Source organism: Chelmon rostratus, chromosome 23 (genome assembly GCF_017976325.1).
Source record: "Chelmon rostratus isolate fCheRos1 chromosome 23, fCheRos1.pri, whole genome shotgun sequence".
Classification (NCBI taxonomy): Eukaryota; Metazoa; Chordata; class Actinopteri; order Chaetodontiformes; family Chaetodontidae; genus Chelmon; species Chelmon rostratus.
Genome location: NC_055680.1, coordinates 3424242 through 3440839, shown reverse-complemented (window position 1 = coordinate 3440839; position 16598 = coordinate 3424242). Strand labels below are relative to the sequence as shown.

Below are 16598 nucleotides of genomic sequence, written 5' to 3'. Positions count from 1 at the left end.
ACGTAGTTATTATCAGAGCAGCTGATGAAGCCCCAGCTGGCATAGATGAAGCCTTCATACTGTTACCTGGATCATGAGCCAGACTGTTCAAGCTGAAGCTCATTCACATTCACAAAAACTTAAAGCTTATGAAATGTTGCTTCTTATATGCTCAGATCAAAACAACTTCTTAACTTAAGCTAAATCTGACTTGTACTCACAATGCGGTCTGAGTTAATAAAGCCGTTTGAAGAACAGGGTCGTCAGGCTAATTATACTCTCATGTTCCAGTGAGGCCCCCCAGCAACCACAAACACACAGCTTGTTAGAACCATTTGTTTATTTACAGTCAAATGTAGAATAAGTTATGAACATGCACAGGCATGAATTCCCTTTACTGTAACTACAGTGACATGGTCCGGTAGTTCAATCCTATGTGTGCTGTCTGCCAGTGTGGGACAATGGATCACATTCAGTCAGAATCAATGCTGTGTTCGCACCACGTCGGAGGAAACGCGACACGGTGACACGCCGGGGCTTCGACCGCGTCAACCCAGCAGTGCTCCGCTTCCGCTGCTAATGTTAGAGGACTTCATGTTGACACGTGCACAAACTAAACAGCACGAGGGGGCAGACAGCAGCTTGTATTTACAGTCAATCCAATATGATGTGAACACAGCATGAGAATTAGGCTGAACTGCAACCTGCAGACACTGAACACTGCCTGACAGCTACACATATGTCATCATTTTAAGTTCATCTACACTCTTTAGACAAGAAGAATACAAGCTGGAAATAAACACTCAGAGTTTGAATGGTCCTCTGATATTGGAAATTATGACATGGAATTGCACATAAGGATCCCCATGATAAATCACTACAGCCCTGACGCTGCACTGACATTCTGTAGGAAACACGGATCATTCCAGCTTCCTACTGAAAAGACACTGTTCAGATTTTAGTTTCCATGATAACTACCTGCAGCGTTTGCGTATAATTTGACTTAAGTTGCCATATTTTGCTTGCCGTAAACCGTAAATTCAATACAAACGTTTGTGTGTTCGAGCTGAAGACAGTTCACATGTGAACGCAGCATAAATCAAGTCACACTTTCAGAAGTAAGTAATATTGCTCCCACCATTAGGACTCATTTGTGTGTGTGTGTGTGTGTGTGTGTGTCACAACTCAAGTGTTCTCCGTTCACCTGTACGTGAAACCTCGTGCAGATCTCATACTGCAACTCATGAAACGCTTCATTTACAGATTCTGTAAATACCAAAACTAAAAAAAACACACAGAAAATAAGCATAAAAATGAAGGCTTATTGATCACGTCTGCTAAATAAAACAAAAACATTTTGTGTTTCTGATAAAAGGGCTAAAACAAATCTACACCAAACTGGAGCAATAAATTAATTCCTATACATGTGAAGACTACAGTGAGCTAAAATAAATATCCTAACAAATTGTAGTTATTCATGTCTGTGGCAAAATGTCCAAAAAAAATCCTATTTGACACAGTTTAGCGGCCAACACAATATCTATAAAACATTGAAAATCATTACTCATTTCCTTTCATCACGGCATTTGCAGTGCCTTGTATTTCATTTTTTTTAAGACAAATACCCCAATTACCACATCTCATTATTATTTTTAAACACGGCATCACTACATTGATCCATTCAGTAACAAAACAGCAGCAGCCACTTCTTGGGAGAAGTTCAACATTTGAAATAAGCAGGTAAACCGACTTCTTGTAGTGAGCCTACAGTTGCATCGCAGCTTCGGTGCCAGCCTGGGGGTCAGTAGAGGAATGCTGTCAAACTCACATAACCTGACATGAACTCTGGCATGTCACCAGAACTAACAACCAAGTATCGCCAGGTGCTGTAAACGCCATTTCCTGTCAGCCAGCAGTGTCCTGTCCTGGTCTGTCATGTGTACCCTTGAGGCTTTTCAACAAAGGAAAGGAAACTGAGGGACTTTGGCCTTTTGGCCAGTAGGTGGCAGTAGCAGCCTTGATGCTGGGGAGATGCAGTTTTGTGACGCTGCACTGGAGTGGAGACTGGGAGGTGAAGAAAAACTGGAAATGGCTAAACGCCCCATGAGCATGGATGAATAATGAAGACAATGGACCCCGGGGCAGAGATGTGTGAAAGGCCCCCCATGTGCCCTACATAGGAGCAAGACCCCCAGATTGAGACACTACTACAATGACACATCTGTTGTATGTCTCTTTTCTGTGTCCTTACGTTCATCTTATGTCTCTGCGTGGTCGATTAACTGTCTTCCCAACGAAAAAAAAAAAGTTATGACACTTCAAACAGAGGCTCTGGGTCAGGGGCCCCCAGACCCTTTTGACTACTTCGACCCCTGAGCCAGTGCCCAGTTGACCCATTCACTAATCCATGCATGTCCATGCGTCATAAGCTTTCACTGGTAATTTACAGGACAATATTAGACACATTTTCATGTTTGTTCTACTTCTGAAACATAGAGCTACGTCATTAGAAAATACAAAATAACTCCAGGAAGAAAAATCCATCAAAAATAGCTAATGTAATTAATCTAACAAGAGTAGATTCACTGTAATCATTGAAATAGAAAAGAAATCCATCTCATATCAAAAGCCAAGCAAATACATAGTGACCCACACTCCACTGTGGTAAAAACAAGGACTTCTGTCATACTTAGGTGTTCCTGATTGCAGCACAACTAAACACAAACTTAAAAATGTAGAAACACAAAACAGTCAACAGAAAAAGTCCAACAGCATCAACCCCATGAGAAGCCGACGTACAGAGAGGGAGTCTTTAGTGTCCGTGTCTTCAGGTTAGCAGCTGGACAATAACCAGGAGTCGCTCTGCGGAACATACAGTCGATCCCTTATTTTGTTGCGTCAGTTATGAATAACACCACACCCACACGGGGTCTTTGGTCGTCACGCTGTAGCAGGCGCAGCACCGGACCGATGAATGGAAAAAAACACGAAGGTCATCCAGGAGGGGCAGACCGATGATCAACGGCGTAAACCTCGCCCTCCTCCTGGTGAGTGTGAAGAAATTCTACAGGGTCTATGCAGCGCTGTGTGTGTGAGTGTGTGCGCGCATGTGAGACTAGACCAGCGCTCGGAGAGGGAAGGACAGGGCGGCTCCGATGGACAGACCCAGGGCTAAGAAGAAGGTCATCAGGGCTCCCGCGGTCTCTGCGTCCTTCGGCTCCACCAACCTGATGAGAGAGCAGGTGGGAACAAATGCTCAGCTGTGGAATATTCAGCCAAAGAGCACGCCTACTACCGACCAATCATACTTCACATTAAGATGTTCATTTCCCAATACCTACGTGTGAACTTTACAGGCACCCAGTATAAGTCAACATAAGTCAACGCGCTGAGACTTGAAACTTACGTAAGACCGTTGATTCATCCCAGTGAACATTCACCATTAGTTTTTATGTCAAAGCCATTCAGTGTTGTCAAGGTGACCCAGCTGGAGCAAAGGGTGATTTTGAACACGCCTTGCTGGTGCGTTCAGGAACACTCAGATATTCATATGTGGATGCTGCACAGCATAGCACTCATGAGCTGTATATTTAAGGTTATAATCCTTATGATTTCAATGACATTAAATGACCTTTTTAGTATTAAGGCTCACCATTTTTCATTATTGGTCATTCAATATATTTCCATTTTGTAGTTACCTCGCTGTTTGGTATTCATTGCGGAGTCTGCCATTCCCACACAGATTTAAATTTCTTGTTTTCAGTTTGTTTTTTTTTTAATCAGAACTGCATGAAGCTGCCCAACATTTCCTGCTGCTTCACATTAAAAGCACTCAACTGGCAAAACACCAGGTGGCTTTTATTGTGAAGGAATGAACACAATGTATTCATACCTGAGGCTAGCAGCAAGTGTTCATTAAAAATGTAGCTACAAAAAAAGGTGAAATAAATATGTCAAAGAGTAACAGAATAAGAAGGAGCAGCCACAGTGAGCTGTTAGACAAAAAAACAGTTTTAAAAGCTGCAGTTTTCATTCGAGTGCGATATTGACACAGATTATTATCATCTCATCTATTCAGCTCAGGATAAGCTTGTTTGTACTCACTGTGGTGCGTAAGTCATGGAAAGGGCAACGAAGTAGCCACTGGACAGAGAGAAGAGAATCATGATGACTGTGAAAGCGGCGTCGTGGGAGAAGTAGACGGGAAGGTAGGAGCGATTCTGGACGTTACAGAGCATCAGCAGAGGGATGAACACCACCCTGGAGACAACCAGCAGCGGGAACAGACGGGACTCCTTACAAGGCTGCAGAGGAGACAGGGAAGAGGGTTAAAAAATGAACTCACATTAGATACAAAGAGAGGTGGATTTGAAACGTGGGGATGCAAAAGAAGGCAACAATTTGGACGGATATTCCCAAATATCTGCAACAGAATACCGTAAGCTTAAACTGTCAGATCAAACTGTCGGCACAAGAACAAACAACCCAGCAGGTACAATGTGAGATGATGTTTGATGATAGAATTTGTTTGTGTGTGTGTGTGTGTGTGTGTGTGTGTGTGTGTGTATATGTACACACGCCCAATTCCAAAAAAAGCTGGGACACTGTGTGAAACACAAACAAAAAGAGAACGCTATCACAAACACACCGAGTTTACCGGCAACAGTTTTACAAAGTGTGCGGACTGAGCATACGTGTATGTTCACAAAAATAATAATAATAACACTCACCCAGCGAATCAAGGTGGTGATGGTCCGACCGAGCCAGTCGTTTATGTTGAAAGTCAAGAAGCAGCACACAGAGATAAAGAAGCGCTCTGAGGAGATAAAGAACAGCAAGGGAAGGAGGAGAACGGAGGATGTGACAGCCATTCTATGACATGAGGGCACTGAGAGTTTACACGATAAATACACTGTAGACAGTAAGGGTACGATGAATGGATTAGAGACCTCATCTAATCATTGAGGGGAACTGAGGTGAAGTCATACCCCATTTTTTTGAGAATGATGTTCTGACGTCTGCGGTGACGGCAGGGAAGACGGACAGAGTGACTGTGAACACAAACGTCACGCAGAACGCCATCACCCAGATCTGAAAATGAAGGAGCTCGTTAAACCTGTGCACATTTATTGGGAGCTAAATGCTTTAGCTTGGATCTTTTAACGTATAAAGAACCATGACTTAGTAACAGCTGAGACTGTGGCGTCAAACCTTTTTGAAGACCTCTATGACCGAGGCCTTGGCTTGGCCCTTCTCGCCCTGCTCCGCTGACAGGAAGGTGTGCTTGGTCGCGTCCGTGCCGGGGTCCACCTCGGCCTCGGCTGGACCGCCAGCGGCCGAGCCGTTAGCGTGGCCGTTCAGCTTGCCGTTCTCCACTGTGCTGCTCTCTGCAAGTTTAAGGGAGTTAAGTGTGCCTGAAGGAGATATTTCTAATATGACATCAACCTCTTTGGGCTTTTTAGCAATCATAGAAAACCCTCAGAGAGTGTGTGGGCCTCTGTGAGTCTAACAGGCTCTGTCTTTGTCTGGACACTGCCATGACTCTAATTGGATAAACAGAGGGTCAACTCACTTAATGAGATAATGTTCCACTGAACTGATTTGATTCAACCAGACAGCGCCAGAAAGAATCATGGACTCAGTGGAAAAGCAAACAGATGTTCTGTCACTGTCGGACAAATGTTTGAAGATCTTGATTCTACTCCTGTTAAAGAGATTGCACTTCCAAATTACAACACATGGTGAGAAGTGTCCCGGGGGGGGGGCAACTTTGTGACACCAGGAAACTGTTAAAGTCAAAACCCCACCTTTGAGCAGCTCGTCTGTGGTGCCTGCCTCATACTTGCTGCTTTTGTTCAGGTGATGCTGGGCAAACTCCTGCATGGAAACACCACACAACACAAATAAGGCTTCACGGCTGAAATACAGTGAAGAAATGAAAACATGAATTATGCTGCTGTCACAACTCTGTATACATGTTTAGACTGAGATGGAGCTTTGTGGGCACAAGTACTTTACTATCTTTGAAGTCATATATAATTAAAGTCTGTTCTGACTTCTAGTTAAATGTACTGTGGTAGTGGTCATGGGGCCGACAAAGTTTAGGTGGTGTTGAATGGATTGTGGGTAATGTAGTCATGCAGAGCTGGGAGAGCTGACTGACCAGGCGGGGAAGCAGCAGGTAGCTGAAGAGCGTAACCAGCGTCCCCACACACGGCGTGACGAAGTAACCCAACGCTGCTGACTCAGAGTCTGCATCACCTGGGTGACAAACACACAAGTTAGCGAACTAGGACGCATCATATACATGAAAACACTGTTCAAAAAGGACCCAATGTGAGCTGTGTCTTTCAACTGAAGCGCAGTGCGGTCTGTGCTGTGTGGCGTCATGCTGATTTGACTTGCTCAACATTCATTTTGAATGTCCTCTGTTACTAGGCAACTGGGGATTAGGCATCCGTTGTGTTTTGTGTGTATGTGGGTGTCTTACTGCCTATGGCTATCAGCATGGCAACGGCAGCGAAGGTTCCGGCGAGGCCCTGGCCGCTCATGAAGATGGCGCTGTACTTCTGAGGCAGCAGCCCCACCAGGCCGAACAGACTGCCCTGCAGCACGGCACCAAACGCTGGGGAGACGAAGCATCACTCAATCCAATGATTCCTTTTATCTCAACCTCTCGCTTTCTTTTAGGCTTTTATTCCCACACACACACACACACACAAAGTCACAGACTTACAGTTGATGAACCAGATAGTAGCCATGGTGACAGAGAAGAAGCGATCCTCCTCCATGGGCACTTTGACCAGCACTGCTGTGAAGATGAAGAGCAGCAGGATAAAAACCAGGCTACCTGCAATGCGTATCGCCTCGGATATCCTGGAACAAGAAACACACTCATCAGTCATTTAACCAGGATCGTATTAAACATCAAACTGGATAAGACGTACATCCCAGAAGAATAATTTGCCACACGAGAGGGTCACACATAAATGCCCAACACTAATTAGATTTAGTACTTTTGCTAAACATTAAATTAAGTCTTAATTCGTTATGAACTGCTTTGGCGTCCTCTGAGAACCTCGTCACTGACCTCTGGTAGAGGAAGGAGTTGAGCAGGGTGAACAGCAGCAGGGGCAGCTGGGAAAGCAGCGTCATCCAGTTGTTGAAGTAGTACTCCTTGCGGACCACCACTGTGCCGTTGCTCCATTCTGTTGTGTTGAGGCGGCCTTGGAAATACTACAAACCCAGAAGAAACGCCACTCCAAATGAATGCTATTGATATTCTGCATATGTCTTACGTGTAAATAAGTAATGTCAACTTTATGAGGTTAATAACGTGTCAGTGTTAAGTTTTTAGCTTGTTTGGTGGCCCAAAGTAGCAAAAGCAAATCTATTAATGCAGTTTAAAGACAACTTGACTTAAAGACAATCCTCTGTTGTTGTATCCTTGTATATGTTATAATCTAATAATAAGAAAATCCAGACTGAATGTTGTTGTAAATAAGGAGATAAAGAAAATGAACTACTGTAGGAGAGGCAAAGGGCAATAATAATCTTACAATCTATGACTGATCATGCTCCATTAGTGGCAATAAACAACATATACTGGCATATTACAGCCTTTAATTTCAGAACATCCGGTTAATTAGAGCAGAGGAAGAGGACAGAGGACATATCACTGTAGTATAACACTGCATAATGCTCTCACACAGACTAACATTTGTTGTGATGCTGGTTGCTCCCTAACAGCTTCATCCGCTATCAGCAAGCAGCTGAAAATAGCTCTAACTGTCAAGTGGCGATGCTTGCAGCAGGAATCGCAGTACTCATAGGCGGCTAGAGACGAAGAAACATGTATGTGAAGTCAGGCTTCACTCCAACATGTGACCGTGTGGGTACACGTGCCATGATTCACATGGTTACCCAAAGTCATATGATGGACTGTGTGGATTTACGGGGCCCTAGGGTCATGACATTTTAACATCCAGAAACCAGGCTGCATAACACATCAAATCACTTAAAGCACCTGCTACAAAACACCAATTTGACTAATCCAATCAGTGACGTACATACTATAGCATGTGTAAGATGTGTAAGATGTAGACAAGCATACGAGTCTTTAAGAGGTTTTAGTGGTGAACCACTGGAACAACAATTTCCTCGCTGTCACTTTCGAGAAAAGCTTTGATTCAGATCTGACTGAGAAAATGGTGAGATACTACCATCGTATGGACTGGTCTATTGGTCCTGATGTAATTACAACATTAAAGCAGAGGGCACAGATAATGTGTCAGATGTAGTGTCTTTGAGGGAGAAAGTAACTGGCATGTTTTTACCAATGAGGCAGTCATGAAGAAATTCCATGGCAGCAACGTTCCCAAGCCCAGAATGAAGAAAATGATCCCCACCAAGCAGCCCCTGTAGATGGGAAATACAAGACATTATTTGAAAAAGGCTTTACAATAAGCAACAGGATACTGCAGAGCCACAACTGATGGATTTTTTTTCAGCAAGAGCCATTTAATGTATTTACCATTCTGTAATTACCTCTCTGTACCAAAGCTTTAGTAGTGCTGTTTGTTAAAGTACTTACGTGGTTAAGTTGTTGCTTGTTTCTAAGGTTATGTCGCCTAATTGTTGTTCTTATGGTGGCAAGTTTACACACATTAGTCAAGTACAACTTGGCACAGGATCAAATTATTAGACTGATTGTATGAAGAGTTCCATCCTGCTGATCTGCAGCCTGCAGCCACAAAATGTAATCGGTAATGTAATCCCTTCAGGTGTTTTTGCACCATCAATGTGCATTAAACGTGTTTGTTTTTGCTGTGTCTGACAATATTATGGAAATGATCGCTGCAGTGATAGATCTTTTTGTTAAAGAGTAAGCTATGTTTTGTGAAACCAGAAACAGCCGTTATATTACTGCTGCCAAAGCCATCAAACTCCACTGACAGAGGGATTTCATCATTGTAAAACACACACTCACACTCGACAGAAACAAAATAAAACTCACCAAAACCTTTTTGGTTTGTCTTTCCACTGTTCCAAAATCATCACTAACTCTGGATTGGTTGAAATTAATAACTAATAATTAATAACTCTTAATACACAAATTAGGACAGGAGCGAGACAGAGGGCAGACATCAGAGAAGCAGCGAGGAGAACAATGTGTAGAGCTGGAATATTTTCATATCTAACTTGGGAACTATTTTCACCAAACATTATGACTGGTGGTATTTAAATATGTCAGATTTCAACAGATTTTCCCAGTAAAAAAAAAAAAAAAAAAAAAAACTAAACAAAAACACCAATCTGTTATTACTGTACAACGGAAACTCTGGTTTTGGGAATATTGTCTGTTTTCAGTGCAGTGTGGTGGTGCTGCTTGTCCCCCCGACAATTAACTGTATGATTTTTTTTTACAATTTGAATATAAATAGAAATTTAGAATAATTGTTGCTAGCCCTTGTGCAGATCACGGTCACCATGGCCACACTACAAAAACGTAGCTAAGCAGCAAAACAGAATACCCATAGACAACCTAGAAACTGAGTAAAACACGTGGAAAAGCTGTGCAGACACTGATTCACTATTCGCAGCATTTTCTGACAGTGGATCACTAATGGAAAAGGGAAGCGCAACCAAAGTGGACGAAGCTCTACAGCTGCACTCTAACTTCTCATCAAGGTTACAAACGTTGGAAAGCATGAAATCTGATTACGCTTGCAATTACTTTATGACTGACTTCCTTATTGAAACAATGTGTTTGTTTGGCTGCGGGCTGAAAAGGGACCCAGGGCTGAGTAGTAATAAGGACAGCTTAAAACTTTTTTTTAGATTTGAAATCCCATAGAAGTGAAGTTTGAGCAAAAAAACAGCTCAAAACTCTCTGGAGGAACTGTGACTGAGAGCAAACGAGTTTCCTGTTTCCGTTCAATTTTAACTCACCGATCCTGAGGAGCATCTGTTCGTCCCTTCATCCTGATGTAGGAAGTTCTGGTGAAACTGCAGGGGCAACAGGAGAGAGGAGAGGTCAGCCACATCTCTAAAGATTAGAGAGCAAGTAGTTTGTTTTCTAGACACTCCTCTGCCAAGGTTTCACTGCTCAGAGGTTCAGGAATCCATTTACATTCTAGCAAGAGGCCGCGAGAAGCTGGCAAGGGGCCGTCCAAACGTGCGTCCAAAGAAATCCCTCAGTAAAGAGGTCTGACATGCGTCCGGGATTCATAGCACATATAATCAGATCTTTCATGCTCGACTTCTGGTATGTTATGCAAACCTTTGAGTTTGAAATGAACAAAAATCTCCTGCAGTTTAATGTGAATAAGCCACTGGAAAGAGCAGGAGTGCACACATCACATCAAATGACCTGACTAAGTGCAGTTTCAACGATTTCCCGTTGAGGTTTTAGCACTGGGATCAGCACCCTGAAGCTGGGAACAAATTCTGTTCCTCTTTAGTGTCCATTAGTCAAGAATCTGAGAGAGCACTCCCTGTGCACACACACATACCGAAACACACTACCAGTGAAGAAAACCAAACCCACAGAGTCACCAGAGGAACTGAAAGGGTGCTGATCTGCTCTCGGTCAAAGCTATTTCCCCCGACTCACAGCATTGCCACTGGCAGTGTATGGCATTGCTGCTTTGTTGTGACTTGTTGGGAAGATCAGGCTAGACACATAATAGAGTTCGACTCACATTTATCCTACTTTTGGCGTCTGCACTAGCTCCTAAAATACAGCTCATAAACACATAACAACTCTTACGTAAATGTAGCGAAACATTGGAGGAAAAACAACTGTGTGTTTTGCGGCTGTGGGAGAGGCCGTGGCCTGGCAAATTCTTTTTTTTTCCACTGACTCCACCATTTTCCGCACGAAGGTTTGTGGTCTCCATTTGTTCGTTAGCATTTGGTCTACTTCCCTATCGACACCTCCTCCTGCCTACAAACAAAAGCAGGTGTAGCACAGACACAAAGACTGCTGTGTCATTCTCTCAGGGTGCTAAAAGGGCGTGTGCTCGAAAAATCACACAGTTCACTTTAGTCAATCGTTCACAAACATTGAATGTCCTTCATTTTCCACGGATCAGAGTTGGTACATAATGCTCCCACATACAACAGCAAAGGTTAAATAAAAGCCTGTTTTCTTACAGGTGATACGGTTGCTTGCCCAGCCTCCATCTGAGTCTGAGTGAAACAGGACACTCCTTGTTTGTACATGGTTTTCAAAGACTGCCGGCCAGTAAGTGCTTACAGTCTAACTAGAAAGATTATTTTAGAGAGCTGAGCAGAATTAATGAGAGACATCTAGTAAATCATGAACAAAAGGAAAGCGATGTGGACATACAGATCATAAAAACTGTGGTTGTGTTTTGTTTCATCAAACATCTTATGAAAGAAAGGGAGGGGATAAGACTGAAGATGGTCAGAACTGACTGTCTGCTTCTTCAAAGCTCCGCTAATAAAGCTTTGTTCCTCTCTTTGAAATGACGGGAAAACAGCATGAGGTCAACGAAGAAGTCTGTGATGTGGACAAAAACATTTTCCATATATCCTAACTGACCTCCAATAGAAACCAGTCAAACAACTGGCAGGGGTTTGGTTTCAGAGCAAGGATACACTTAAGTCAACACAGGAAACATACCCCGGGGTCGTCTAACAGAGAAACAAAAGTTCTTCTTACTGCGTCAACAGTAACGCCAGTGGGGATATAATCTCACTAAGAGCCTGAGCTGTTTAAAATATGTTAATGACCAGGTGTCCATTCTTGTGAAACACTACTACAAAGTCTTTTGTGGCTCCAGAAGGAGCAGCTCAGCATTTGATAAATATCCTCAAGTGATGTCACATGAGTCAGAGTCACGGATGCGAGTTGCAAACTAATATCTTGATCTTTTTAGTGTCAAACTCTGCAAACATCACCCTTCACAGTGAAGCTCAAACAGTAGTGAAGTGACAATAACCAAACACATTTTTGACTGGGCGACTTCTTATTATCTTTATCTCCAACTAGTCTTTCCACCCACTCTTTCAGCAAAAAACATAAACAAGGCTGACAGGATAAGTAGCCTCATTGTTTGGGAATGACACCTCCTGCGGCACTGAGACAAACATGCAAAACGTGAGAAACACTTCTGCGTCCTGAATGAACGCTGAGGTGCGATTTTACAAACACAGTTGCCTCGGCAGGCAACCCATTACACTCTTCAGATGTCTGTCCACTTCAAATCCACCAGCTCTTTAGAGATGTTCACACACAAGTTAAAGCTTTGGTTTAAGGGGCAGGGCTCAACATCACACATATTTTTTAAAAGAGGTAACCAGACCGGCAACCAGGCATCAGGCTTTTGGTTGCCAAAACTGAAAATTTGCCATTTTAGTCGCCCTTAAATAAGATACTATGCCATTATACATCAGCTTAATAATGAAAATTTAGTAGAAAAGGGATGTTTAAAAGTTTTATTTCAGTAACCAAACAAAATTATTTGTACTTGGTGTTTTATCTGATACTTTACAGAATTTGAATCTGAAGTGTTATCAGTTAATGTGTGGACTCTCCATTCCTGCTAACCAGAATACCAGCAGTGCAGCTGCTGCTACATTCCTCACATAAAAAAAAAAAATCCAGCCAACCCCAAAGGGTGTGGCAGCTCTTGCAGCTTCCGCCTCATTAAGTTAAGTCGTTGAACTGCCTGCTTGTGTTGGTTCGAGCTTGTGAGCCCCTGTAGGAGGTGCTGAGGTTGTTGAGTTGAGTTGTTGAGTTCAATTTGAGGATTTGCTTGTGATGAAAAGATGTGTGCAAAGTGTGTAAAGGCATCAACGCACATGCAGAATTGTCTAAATCTAGTTCTGACTGTAACAGCAATATTAAATATCACTAATGCAACAAATATTCAGAATTAATTCAATTTAGTGTGCACAGTTAGCTGTCCCTTTTTTCACATATAAAGAAAAGGTTGTCACCAATGGCAACCAAATGTCAAGAATTTCTTAAAATGGTTAACAATGGCAACCTAGCAACCATTACTGTCTAGCAATGAGGGGTTTGTCAGCATATTTTAGTGGGTGTGAGAATACCACTCCTTTGCTGACAATGACTGTTTAGCTTGAGGGTTCTTAGGAAGGCATTAAGGCGGGACACAACAACGTCAGCTGCCGGGACACAATGAAAATGATTTGCTTTGGTCCCAGCAACACAAACACACTAATTCTGTTTGTGTCTCCTTTTATTTTGGAAAACCATCATTCATCTCCAGACAGCTAACTGTTTAAGAGCAATCTAGCTAGCAATCCGCTCTAATCTATATTTTCCAATGCACACTCACTTACAGTAATTAAGTAACACGCACACATGTGCGCACACACACTGACACACAGCATTTTAAATAAATCTGATTGAAAAATAGGTGTTTTCCCCCCTGGTGGTGTATGAAACTTTACCTCTCATATTAAAATGCAGGAGTTAGAGCATGCAGACCACAGAAAACAATCATACACACTAAATTATCACCCCCCACAGATGTTATCATTTAACTTCCACACCAACAGTAAGATGATGCAAAAATAATCTCTCAGTGAATTGGTCTCATTCTAGTATCATACCTAAAAAACAAACATTTCAGGTTGGGATATCAGAGGTGAACAGACATGATGAGAAATTTTGCCAAAACAGCCAGTGATCATTAGAGATCGAGGGAGATTAGCAGAAAGTGGACATACGCCAAAAATTTCATCACAAATCTATGAGACCGCACCAAACAACAAAGCAGTTTCCCTTGGTGAGATCAACAAAGTTTTCGGAATCTGAAAACCCCTGCACAGCAGTTTGGGAGCAACAGGGTTAGCTGCTTCTGTTCGCAGCAAAAACAGATCCTCACATTAACATCAACTGTTAACCCTTAAAATGGTGCCAGTCAAACGCTGGAGGCCTGTGATTCACTGCTGAGCCACAGGAGATTATTGGTCCTTATAATAATCCAGACTGAGTCACGCCGACCATGTGTTCATCAGATGGAAGGGCCAAGACACACCACACAAGAGACATACAAATTTAAGATGAAGTCATATCCCTGCTGAGTACAATTTAGCTAGGTCCAGTCAGGTTTATGGTAGTTGTCATTTCAGTGTCTCATTCAATACTCTACTACTCTGTAACTGGGAACTTCATGAGCAGCACAGACACAACACAGACTGCAGCTGTGCTTCAGCATCACTAACTGAATATGAAAGGCAAAATCATTCAACATTAATATGGGAAAGTCGACAAAAGAAACAGAACAAAAACCAAAGACAATCAAAGAGTGCTAAATGAAACTAGCAATACCATTAAATGTGGTTAACGGTCCCTGTAGTCTAACTCGGTGGACGATACAGCGGTTTAGGCTCAGTCTCGCATCCACGATGGAGGTCTAACGTTACTGGAGACAGGAGAGGAAACCTGATAAGCCTTCAGGCGTTGAAGTAAACACCAGTTCTCTCTTTAAAAGATGAAAGATAAGGATGACAGCCTTCCGTCACAAAACGCAGTTTTTCCAACGTAAAACAACATGCTACCGTCAACAGCGGTGCTAGCTAACCTGCCACACACACTCACCTTTGATTAATGTTGCTCGTCACTGTATTTTCATAATGTTCCCGGCTTCAATTCGAGCACTTGTGATGTCCAAGCGGACGGAAAAGTTAATAATTAACCGTGTTTTGTCCTCCACGTGGCGGGAACGTACAGCTGACGACGGTAGCTCCGTGCGCTGCTTTTCCACACAGCCTCCACGGTCATTAGTGCGCGTTCATGTGTAGCAGCTTCCCCAAAAAAAGAGAGAACACTTCCGGTGTCAAACGTTCCGCCCCCGTTTGCGCGGTGTTGGCGGGAGTTTCGGAGCAGGTACGCGGCCGCTGCCCCCTCCGCCGACATTTCCATTCGTCTGTAGTTCACGATGTAATAATACGTTTTGTTTGGTCTGAAGGAGCGTGACAAAAAAAAGGGTGACGTGGAAGATGAACAATAAAAATATACAGACTAAAACAGAGCCGCTATGCTTACAGTAGGCTCGCTCGTGAGATTTTGGTCCGTGTGATGATAGTGTGTGAGAGACTAAGAGACTAAGAGAAGATTAGATTAGATTTGAGAAGAGTGTGGGTGTGTTTGGATATTCATATGAGGGCTGCTAACTCGCGTTCTCACGAGAGCGCAGCAGCAGTACAGCAGCGACAAATCAACACGTATCTCTCTATCTGTTCTGCCGTCATTTGTTTCAATGCATGATGCTCTTCTGGCAGTTGTGCATCCCCCCTGCCTCTCGCGCCATGCTCACGCGGCCGGGTGAGAGGCAGTTACCATGGTTACGGGGATCTTTGCGTCTCCGTCGCGCTCAGACTTTCTCGCGCTTCCTAAAACCAGGCTTTCAGGTTAGTGTGCCAACGCAGAATCATGATGTCACAGCCCCTTCATGTACGCAGAGCTTTGCCTCACATTGCTCTTCAATGTCACATCTATGAGAACTGAAACGAAAAAAAAAGATAGATAGATAGATAGATAGATAGATAGATAGATAGATAGATAGATAGATAGACTTTATTTATCCCAAGCTAGGATATTGCAGTGCAGCAGCAGCATTACACACAGTGAAATAAGTGAAAATTTGTGAAATAGGACTATAAAGAACAAATTATACATAATAAAATATCAAAATAGCAAGCAGCAAAATTATATACATAATAATAAAATAGCAAAAATAGCAAACAGTAGTAATAAAAAGTATTGCACAAAAAAGAACATCTACAGCAAATGGCAGTGTGTAGAAAATAATCTTCCTAATCGTACCTGTCAATATGTGTGAATTCACCTTTGACATAATAGATAAGAAAAATATGACAAATCCAAAGAATATATTTCAGCAAAGAACTCTTTCCTTCTCTAAATCTGTTGCTGTTGTTGTTTGGATTAGATGAAGGTTTGTAGCTACTTGCCAGATGACTGAGTAAGTGCTTCACATAAACGATGTACATAAAAACAGGGACAGAAAATTAATGTCATGTGAGGTGGAAAATAAAACCTGCTTGATAATAACAGTAAGAATAAGATAAAGACACATCAAAACGGGCGTAGAATGATGCAATAATTAATGTAAAATGAGATGAAGAGTAAACATACTTGATAATGATGGTAAAATAATTTAAAAGTAAGGATGAAAATACAACACAGGATGTATGACATAAGAAAATAAATTCCACTAAATAATAATAAGTTACAACATTTAAAAAGAAGTGCAGCATTGTAAATACACACACACACAAACACACATATACATATATAAATATACCTTAATACTGTATATTATACTATACTGAAATGAAAATTTAAAATCAATCTTAACCACACTGCACATTTAGGCTTTACAAATAAAAACCCTGAGGGAATCTTCTGAAAGTTCCCTTTAAGGCTCTCTGAAGGTCATTTTTGTGAAACCTGAAATGAACCTTTAGGTCGAGAAATCTGCCTTTTGTTTTCTTCAGATAACGACATGAATTAACCTGTTTTCGCAAAAAAAAAAAAAACAAGCTTTGTTATCTCGAGCTAACGAAGAAATTAACTTGTGACCCCTGAGATAAAATAA

General features: G+C 42.2%; 1 protein-coding gene across 3 annotated transcripts; it reads right to left on the bottom strand.

The window, feature by feature from the left end:
- Positions 1-33: 33 nt before the first annotated feature.
- LOC121626683 (equilibrative nucleoside transporter 2) lies at positions 34-14787 on the bottom strand. Of its 3 annotated transcripts, none has more exons than XM_041965328.1 (14): positions 14579-14787; positions 14309-14462; positions 9931-9987; positions 8316-8397; positions 7070-7215; positions 6716-6855; positions 6470-6604; positions 6143-6240; positions 5787-5856; positions 5191-5366; positions 4968-5070; positions 4710-4795; positions 4084-4283; positions 34-3206 (listed from the first exon to the last, which is right to left on the bottom strand). In XM_041965328.1, exons 3-14 carry the CDS (start codon positions 9960-9962, stop codon positions 3095-3097), a joined length of 1380 nt encoding a protein of 459 aa, XP_041821262.1. In that variant the 5' UTR covers positions 9963-9987; positions 14309-14462; positions 14579-14787; the 3' UTR covers positions 34-3094. The 3 variants fall into 3 exon arrangements, with proteins under 3 accessions (XP_041821262.1, XP_041821261.1, XP_041821260.1); XM_041965327.1 differs by having other exon boundaries at positions 14309-14402; XM_041965326.1 differs by lacking the exon at positions 14309-14462 and having other exon boundaries at positions 35-3206.
- Positions 14788-16598: the final 1811 nt, after the last annotated feature.